This window comes from Ursus arctos, unplaced genomic scaffold (genome assembly GCF_023065955.2).
Source record: "Ursus arctos isolate Adak ecotype North America unplaced genomic scaffold, UrsArc2.0 scaffold_24, whole genome shotgun sequence".
Classification (NCBI taxonomy): Eukaryota; Metazoa; Chordata; class Mammalia; order Carnivora; family Ursidae; genus Ursus; species Ursus arctos.
The window spans coordinates 34,854,161-34,863,904 of NW_026622919.1; the positions used below are offsets into that span (position 1 = coordinate 34,854,161).

Consider the following 9,744-nt stretch of genomic DNA (forward strand, 5'->3'; position numbering starts at 1 on the left):
GGTTGCAACTCCTCACCCGAAGCGCTTCCCCACCCACTCCTTTCCCCCACCCCGGCGCAGCGCCTCCGGTCTCCCCCGCCCCCACCAGGAAACCGCCGGAATCAACTTTCCAAGACCGCGCCGCAGGGAACAGACACCCAGATCTCCCGGAGACCTAGACCCTGTGGACTTTGGATGGACTGGGGGAGGAGGCACGGAGGGACCGAAGGAGGAGGATTCTGTGGCCCTCCCTCCCCCACTCCCGCTAAGATGCGCGCTGTGCTCCGGACAAACTTCTAGGCCAAGAAAGCACGAAGAAGGAGGGGGGAAAAAAACACCCGCTGAATTGCAAAGTCAAACAGTTCACCAGGGCCGCCGGAGCTCCCGGACCCAGCTGCACCCCAACCTTCGACAAGGCTCCACCTTGGAATAATCCCACCGTCCAACAGTACTCTGCGCTCTGCCTGCGCCTACCCACGCTCTCTCTCAGTCCTTCCCATCGAAATCGAGGCCTTACCGGAGCAGGAGGGGCTCGGGCACCTCGATGCCCGCCGCCCGCACCAGGCCGGGCCGCGGATGCGGCCGCCACTGATCCTCTAAACGCGGTCTCCCGGCACTCTCCCCGGCCGGGGGATGCAGAATGGTTTACAGAGGGACCGCGAGCCGCTGATTGGTCGCAGGCCGCGGTGACGTCGGCGGGCGCTGCATTAAGGCGAGGGGGCTTCCAGAGCTCAGCCAACAGCCAGGAGCAGTGACCGAGCCGCCGGAGCTGGGGAGAGACGCGCCAGGGCGGCGGACTGGGCCAGGAGACCAGGGACAGAGGGACGCTTGTCCGGGGACGGCCAGCAACGAACTGCGGCCTGGGCGGCGACGGCAGCGGCCCTTGCTGAGCTGTTCCAGCCGCGCAGAACTGTAGCTGCTGCACCAGGACGTTTTTTCAAAGCTCTCCAAGCTACTCCTCCTCCCCCCGACTCCTCCCGCCGCAAAAGAAAAAAAAAAGGAAGGAAGGAAGGAAACTGGCTAGAAAGGAAACCCAGATTTGCCACCACAACGAAAAAAAGGGGGAAAGGAAAAGAAAGTCAAGCGACTGTGGGGTTGGACGCAGGCAGCCGGAGCGCGGGCCGAGCGATGCGGGGCTGCGCGCCCAGGCGGCCGCGAGTTGTGACTGGAGCCACGATGCACGGCCAGGCGCGGTGAGGAGCCAGAGCGTATCACCTCCCCGAAGGAGTCCAGGAGCAGGGAGGGCCGTTCCGAAAACACGGAGGCCGCCCGGCAGGCCACGGGCCGAGGTGACGGGGCTGGGGCGGTGGGGAGCGAGCAAGCGCACCTGGCTGCGTCCGGCTGGAGTTGTCCCTCTGCGTTCACGATTGACACAAACACTTCTCCAAACGGGGGGAATCTAAGCAACAACAACAATCAACAACGAGATCTTCCTCCTGCTTTCCCCTCCCTACCTCCCTCCTCCCTCGTCCCTTGGCCTGCCCCCGCCCCCTCCCCCAGGCCCACCGCGGGCGCCCCGCGCGTCCGGACCCGCTGCGCGATGCCGGCAGTTTAGGATCCAAAGCTTCTCCACTCGTTTTGTTCTTTTCTTAAAAAAAAAAAAAAAAAAAAAAAAAAGAGGAGGGGAAATCCCGGTCGGTGGCAGGCAGCCCGGCACACACACACCCGCCCTCATACCCCGACAAAAGCAGATGCACTTTGACTTCTGACAGCTCTACCTCAAGCCCAGGAGAACTCCACGGCGCTTTCCCTGCAACCCGAGCTCGCTGCGTCCTCCTCTTCCTTCTCCGACTCCGTTTTATTTATTTCTGTTCCCGTCGCCGTTCTCGGTGACCTTCAGTCCTCCGCGGGCTCTGGGCAGAAGAGTCGCTTTCTCGCCCGCCACAGACTCTTCCTTGCCCCAGGAGCTGCAGCGGTGCTGCTGTGCCCCAGGGCCCTGGGACTCCCAGGCTGCACACTCCACCGAGGTGCCCTCCGCTCCCCATCGGCCTCCTTTTCACCCCCTTTAGAGTTCCTGGTGCGGGTTTTGGCTTGCACCCCCAGTGTGTCTCCTCTTTTTGGAGGGGCTGGGGAGCTCTTGCTGACGTCTTCAGGAGTCGTCCCCTAGGCTCTACCTGCTCTTCTCTCTCCCGGCCTCACCCGACCAAACCAAAGACCATGGTGCACTGTGCCGGCTGCAAAAGGCCCATCCTGGACCGCTTCCTCTTGAACGTGCTGGACAGGGCCTGGCATGTCAAGTGTGTCCAGTGCTGTGAATGTAAATGCAACCTGACCGAGAAGTGCTTCTCCCGGGAAGGCAAGCTCTACTGCAAGAACGACTTTTTCCGGTGAGTACTTCCCTGGCGCGCCTCTGCTGCTCCCTCCCTGCGGGCCCTTCCCGGCCAGCTTCGGATCAGAGGTCAGCGTGGCCGAAGCAACCGCGTTAGGAGCAGCCTTGGAGAGGGCAGCCAAGTCCCACGGGCACCCGCCTCTTTGCCAGCTGGCGCGCTGGGCGCCCGGGACGCGGCCCTGCTGGCGTCCTGGAAATTGTGGGTCCCCGCTTGGCTGCACGTGCCTGGGAAGAAAGGGTGTGAGTGGGCTTGAGCCCAGGAGCCCCTCCAAGCTTAGAAGGAGGCAGCACAGCCTGGGGGTTGTAACCCCAGCTGCTGTCTTTCCCCCTCACACAGAGCTCTCCAGCAACTGCATTCTCCGAGCAGCCCAGGTTGCTCGCCCTCCTGGCTAAGCTTAGAAGCCCGGGCTAGATCCATGCCACTGCTTTTCGTCTCCAAAAGATCTTGGCGGGAACCGCTGAGGCTTTTGCGTTGGAGTGTGTGAGTCCCTTGCCTTGGCGGCGAAAGGGAAAAACTCTGCCCTAATGCCTACGGTGCACATTCCAGGGTGTTCTTGAAACCCCGACTGGCCTCCAAGCGCTGGCCTGGGCAAACTGCACCGCGCCTGTGAAATGCCCGAAGGCTCCAGCCTCCGGGAAGACTTTTCCCCTCCGCCTCCCGGCTGCCTGGGTTGGTGGGAGGGTCGGCCTCCACCCAATGCGAACCTCGGCTTTGTGGCGGAGGCTCAGCTTGGAGATCTCCTAAGCACTGCCCGCCATCCCCTTGTCCCACCTTCTTGCCGAAACCGGGAAAAACCCAGGCCTGGCTCGCCTGAGCCGGGACTTCTCCAGACGCCCCTCCTTCGTTTAGCATTTTAATTTATTCTCTTAAACGTCCTATCTTACCACGAAACCCACACAAACACAAAAGTCAACCGAGAAGAACAGGAGCAAATGCGAATTTTAATTCCTCTGTACTGGTTTGAAACCTCCCAGTTTACTCGGTTGACTTGGTCTCTGCTCTCCTCTGAGTTTTTGGTGACAGATCAAACTGGGAGGGGTGGGGGTGCAAAACCATCTGGGTCACTTTGCTCAGAGGCTCAGAACGCTCTGTCCCCAAAGCTGCCCCCGGAAGCGTGTCTCTGATTGCGGGGAACCACGGAGAAAAGCGCTGTGCAGGCTGGTGTCGCCGGGAGCAAGCGCAGGCTGAGCCTCCGAACCTCGGCCGCGCCTGGTGTCCCCGATACTGGCTGGAGCCGAACCGGAGAACGGCGAACGGTGCCAGTTGCCAGTGGGCCCCGGAGGCCTGGCTCCCGCAAAGCGCAGCCCGGGACGTAGAGCCCTGCGGTGGCTCTAGCTTGCGCCAGCCGGCTGGGCTTTGGGATTGAACGTGGCGGCGGCCGAGCTGCAGCCGTCTGCGCGCTCCGCGGCTGTTTCTTTACCTGCGGCGGGACTGGACCTTGCCAACCCTCAGCCTACGCGCGGGTCCTTCTGCGGTGAGAGGCGATGCTAGGAGAGAAAAGCGGCGCTCGGGACGCGTTTACATGGAACTCTAATTCGAATTTGACTGTTCTCTGCATCTAATAGGGAAATAAGTGCCTCCCTCCCCCTTCCAATCGCCGCCTTGACGCCTTCTTCCGCAGGCGCTCTTTTCTTCTGGGACAACACTGGGCATGAGGCTGGGGCAGGGGGGGGGGGGGCAGCTCGAGATCCCTCGCTCTCATTCTAACCATGCGTATCTCCTCACTGACTTTTCACTGGTGCCCCGCGCCCTCTCCTGCCTTCTTGCCTGCTCGATCGGCATTGTGCCTCTTTTTGGCTGTCTCTCTTCTTTTCCTTCTTCCTCTTCTTCCTCCTCTTTCTCTATCTTCTTTTTCCTGGCCTCTGTTCTCCCCCCGCCCCTTGCCAACCCATCCTCTCCCATCCCGCAGGTGTTTCGGTACCAAATGCGCAGGCTGCGCACAGGGCATCTCCCCTAGCGACCTGGTGCGGAGAGCGCGGAGCAAAGTGTTTCATCTAAACTGCTTCACCTGCATGATGTGTAACAAGCAGCTCTCCACTGGCGAGGAGCTCTATATCATCGACGAGAACAAATTCGTCTGCAAAGAGGATTACCTAAGCAACAGCAGTGTCGCCAAAGAGAACAGCCTCCACTCGGGTGAGGCCCCAATTCCCAGGTCGCTAGGGGCGGGCGGGTCCTGGGGGAAGAAGGCCCACTGAGGCCGCTGCTCACCTGTCCCTTCCCTCTCCGCAGCCACCACAGGCAGTGACCCCAGTTTGTCTCCGGACTCCCAAGACCCATCACAGGATGATGCCAAGGACTCGGAGAGCGCCAACGTATCGGACAAGGAAGGGGGCAGCAACGAGAATGACGACCAGAACCTGGGCGCCAAGCGGCGGGGGCCGCGCACCACCATCAAGGCGAAGCAGCTGGAAACTCTGAAGGCAGCCTTCGCTGCTACTCCCAAGCCCACGCGCCATATCCGGGAGCAGCTGGCTCAGGAGACTGGCCTCAACATGCGTGTCATCCAGGTCAGGGCCTGGGTGTGCCGCTCAGTTTGCCCCCTTCCCATTCAGACCCACATGGCTCCTCTAGGCAGGCACCCAGGCCAAGCTGGGGCAACCCAGCCTCAAAGAGGGGAGTGCGTCCTGGGAGGCTGGAGGGGGGAGGGCTAGAGAGGCCCAGACACACCCCTACCCTGTCGACCTGTGCTGTGCTGCCCCATTGCGTAGGGCATCTGGAAATCCCTAGGCTCCCTCCATTTCCCAATTCGAAGCTGGTGATGGTAGTGGCAGAGGGGGAGGGCTGGGGAGCTCAGCATGAGGCTGGAAGAGGGGACATTGTTGGACACTGCTAGGGAGTTAGGACCCTTTCTTCTGCACCACCCACCTAGTTTGGAAGGAGCCCACAGGTCTCTGAACATGCCAGAATTAATCAGCTCCACTGGCTTCTCCGCAACACAGATCACCCTCTGCGTCCCCCACCTACTTCGTGGGTCTCTTGCCTCAGTTAGACAAGCCCCAGAGCAGAGATGTCTTCTCCAGAGAGAGATGGGGTGTCCTGGTTTGAAGGGGGGAGTCCTGGGCTGGAGTCAGCTCAGCCTCTGGCGGTCTAGAGTGGGATAGGGACAGGAGATGGACATCTGGGCATCTGTGCCAGTGTGTTGTGAGGACTTGGGGCTGCATGTGATTTGGGCCTGAATCTCCCGCCCAAGGTTAGGTGTCTGGTTCACCTGCGGAGGCTCTGTGAGGATGTGGTGGACGTGCCTGGGAAGCTGAGTGTGCCTGGGCACCGAGGCAGGCTGCCCTCCACCGGAGGCCTTGCGGCCCCTGGGAGGCTGTGCCAACGTGTGCATAGTGAATGGAAGGTTGCACGTCTGTGTCCTTGTCAGTGAGAGGCTGTGGATAAGTATATTTGGCACTGGGAGATTTGCGTGGATGTGAAAAGGAGATTGTGGGTTTGGGTGTCACTATCATTGGTAGACTGAGTGTCAACAGGAGGCTGTTTAGTTCTCTGTCACGATCATGCGGAGGAGGGGGCTGCCAGGAACCGTGAACGGGAAGCTGCGTGTGTCTGACACTATTTGGGGAGGCTGAGTGTCAATGTGGGTACAGCCCCCAGAAGCTGTGACAGTGTGACTGTTGGAAACAACTCCAGCTGCCTCACGTCGGGCAGGGAGGCTTGCCCAGGTTCCCGGTCGGGAATCCCGTACATCATTGGCTCCCGGGCCGCCCCTGGCGGCCCTGCTCAGAGACATAACCCCCACACACTACCCAACACCACACACTCGGAACGCTAAGTCGAGCTAGCGGTTGGAAGGGTTAGGGGCCGATCGGCCGCTCACCTGAAGTGGGGGTGGGGGTGGGGAGGATCTCGGGGCCTCACTTCGCCGCGTGTGTGCTCCAGGTCTGGTTCCAGAACAGACGCTCCAAGGAACGGAGGATGAAGCAGTTGAGCGCGCTGGGCGCCAGGCGCCACGCCTTCTTCCGCAGTCCGCGCCGGATGCGGCCGCTCGTGGACCGCCTGGAGCCGGGCGAGCTCATCCCCAACGGGCCCTTCTCCTTCTACGGAGGTGAGTGTGCCGCCGAGTGGCAGGGCGCGGCCAGCCGGGGTTGGCTTCGTTGGAAGCGGGCGGCGGTGCGGGAGGCGCTTCTGGTTTTCTGGAGAGAAGTGGCGAGCGGGGGAGAGATGGAGAAGGCTGGGGAGTAAATCAGGGGTCGGTAGTCGAGACCGAGGGCCGAATTCCCGGCCGTGAACGAGGCGGGTGGGCTGGTAGGGAGCAGCTCCAGTGTTTGCACCAGGCCTCCTCCCGGCTGCCAGCCCCGCAGGGGGAGCCCCCCCGCCGCGAGTTCGGCGAGTCGCCTCTCTCGTCCTTCCTGCTCCGCCCTGACCTCCTCCGCCCCGCTGCTCCGCAGATTACCAGGGCGAGTACTACGGGCCCGGGGGCAACTACGACTTCTTCCCGCAAGGCCCCCCGTCCTCGCAGGCGCAGACGCCAGTGGACCTGCCCTTCGTGCCGTCGTCCGGGCCCTCCGGGACGCCCCTGGGCGGCCTGGAGCACCCGCTGCCCGGCCACCACCCGTCGAGCGAGGCGCAGCGGTTCACCGACATCCTGGCGCATCCCCCCGGGGACTCGCCCAGCCCTGAGCCCAGCCTGCCTGGCCCTCTGCACTCAATGTCGGCGGAGGTCTTCGGGCCCAGCCCGCCCTTCTCATCGCTGTCGGTCAACGGCGGGGCGAGCTATGGGAACCACCTGTCTCACCCCCCCGAAATGAACGAGGCGGCCGTGTGGTAGCGGGATGTCGCACGGTCCGCGGAGTTGGTGGTTGTACAGAAATGAACCTTTATTTAAGAAAAATAGAAAAAAGAAGAAAAAAAACATAAAAAAGCAACTCCCCCCCCCCCCCCCACACACACTTCCTTCAGCCTCGGGGACCATTTTCCGTCTGAGGAGTCCGGATGGGAAAGGGGGACAAGAAACAGGATCCAAATCCGCCGGGAGGTAGAACCGGGATCCGTGCGCCGTCTGGCAAGGTGCAGAACTGCGGCTCCCGAAGGGAAATGCAGACCTCTCCCCGTCTTCCACCTGGACCCGGTGGCGGGGACAGACTCCCCGAGCGCGCGCGCCTGGCCCGAGGGCGGCACAGGAACACCCACGGCGGCCACGGGGGCGCACAGCCAGTGGTGACGCCAGGAGCCGCGGCGACGGAGGCCGAGAGGCACAGCCGGGTGAGGGAGGTGGAGCAGCCCGGGCCACTCCGGGCCGGCCAAGAGGGTTCTGGCTCCGGGAAGTCTCTCACTAGTGTTGTCTCAGTGTTCAGGAGCCGCGACAACAAACTCTTATAGCTTCAGAAACGCCGACCCGCTGTGCATCAGGTGGGACTATATATATATATTTTTTGTCTATCTGGGTTTTTGGTTTTTGTTTTTGCCAAAATTGCAAAATTCTAAATGTAAAGCCCTCAGTATCAACTCTTCTACCTTCACAAAGCTCTACACACACACACACACACACACACACACACACACCCTGGATAGGATGGTCTCCAGCCAGACCTCTCAGTAAAATGACTTGAACATCAACTGTGCAAGAAAGTATTCTATCTTCACACATACAAAAAAAAAAAAAAAAGTTAAAAAAAAGACTATTGAACTAAAAACAGTCAACTGTTTACGTATAATGTTAAATTCAGGAGTTCAGTGTTTTATTAATAGATCCTGTTTTGAAACCTCTTGTTCAAAAACAAAATGTTTTGAGCAATCAACCAAAATTGTTCATTTTCTTTTCCTGTAGATGTTCTGACAGATTTGCAGGGCTCACAGCTCACTGTGCTAGTATGTAAAAAGGTGTTGTTTACACAAGGCAAAGAGAAAACATGATATTCAGACACTTGCCAAATAGAATAATTATAGCACAAATACTGTAAAGGTGCCTGGCACCACAACCTGAGAAAGTGTTAAAAAAAAAAAAAAGTGTTACAAGGTTTAAAAAAACATCTTTGCTAATTTTTAGTCCTGTTGAACATTCATGGAATTGTTAATATGACTTATATAGACCCACACAGGTTTTATTTTTGTGTCTTTAAAATAAAAGTCCAAAATATTTAAATTTTATGGTCAAATATGCAGTCAACAGCTGCTACTTTTTTCTTTATATATTAAATTTCTCATATGTCTTTTATTGTTCTGATAAACCTAAGCTTGTGTGACCTCCAGTGCATATTAGACCATTCACTGTATGAAAGAAAACATGTTGAATAAATTTGTGAGTTTTTAATAAAAATAGAAAATCTGATGTTTAGATAATTGGCGTGTTATTGCTTGTTTTAAGAAGTAGAGGGGAGGGGCGCCTGGGTGGCACAGCGGTTAGGTGTCTGCCTTCGGCTCAGGGCGTGATCCCGGCATTACGGGATCGAGCCCCACATCAGGCTCCTCTGCTATGAGCCTGCTTCTTCCTCTCCCACTCCCCCTGCTTGTGTTCCCTCTCTCGCTGGCTGTCTCTCTCTCTGTTGAATAAATAAATAAAATCTTAAAAAAAAAAAAAAAGAGGGAGGCCTGCTGGGGAGCTGAATGGCCCCTCAGAAGCCAGGAGGAAGAGAGGCAGAAGTGGGGTATCTTTTTACCATGGCTGTGGCTGAATCCCCTTGCTAATGCCAGTCTAGCTTTTCTCTGTGGCTTCCTGCTGTTATTAACTGAGGATTTGCATTCTGTGGGTTTAACTGATATAGTTGAAGAGATATTTGCTGATAAGTTAATATAGAATTTGAAATAGAAATCAAATCCAGGGCTAAAAATGAGTGCTCCCACTATGATTAGGCATGAGATCCCATGCACTCCATCTATCCCCCATTCTGCACATGTGGAACTGGACTTGGGAAAGTCAGTTACCTGTAAATATATAGTTAGAGGCCGTCCTTTTCAGTTTCAATTCCCTTCCCATAGATAATCCTGCTCTCTAATTTGGCGGTTTAAAAGATAATATAAAATGAATGTATAGTAAAGCTAGAAATTAAATACTTTAATCCCTTTCAGGGAACTGGCGTGAAGTAGTTGCTTTATAGTGTTTGTTACATTTGAAGTTTCCTAGAGGGAAAACTATTTTGCCTGGCACAAGAGACATACTACCTTTCTCTGAGAGATGAGCAAAAAATAACCAATATAGAAATCAAATTTCGCCTGGGAGTTGCCAATACGTTCTGAAAAGTACTTCAACCCCTTCCAAGCCTTCATTAAACATGGAAGGAATTTAAATATTTATCTACTATGGAATGCGTGTGTGTTTTAACTATTAGATGCTAGTAGAGTTCCCGAATTTCTTTATCACCTAGATTTCAGTCTGGATTATTTATTTCGTTTTAAAAATCAAAGGTTTTACATTAAATGATATGTAATTTCCATTGTCATCTTCATATTTTGTTAAGACACAACCAAGTGTATCTTTCCTGCAGGGAAGGCT

At 56.6% G+C, this 9,744-nt stretch overlaps 1 protein-coding gene across 1 annotated transcript; it reads left to right on the forward strand.

Moving 5' to 3' along the window:
• The first annotated feature begins 1,993 nt into the window (after positions 1-1,993).
• Positions 1,994-7,189, forward strand: LHX1 (LIM homeobox 1). Its single transcript, XM_026517531.4, has 5 exons — positions 1,994-2,306; positions 4,219-4,445; positions 4,542-4,819; positions 6,195-6,360; positions 6,704-7,189. The coding sequence occupies exons 1-5, from the start codon at positions 2,137-2,139 to the stop codon at positions 7,081-7,083; spliced, it is 1,221 nt and encodes a 406-aa protein (XP_026373316.1). The 5' UTR covers positions 1,994-2,136; the 3' UTR covers positions 7,084-7,189.
• The last annotated feature ends 2,555 nt before the right edge of the window (positions 7,190-9,744 follow it).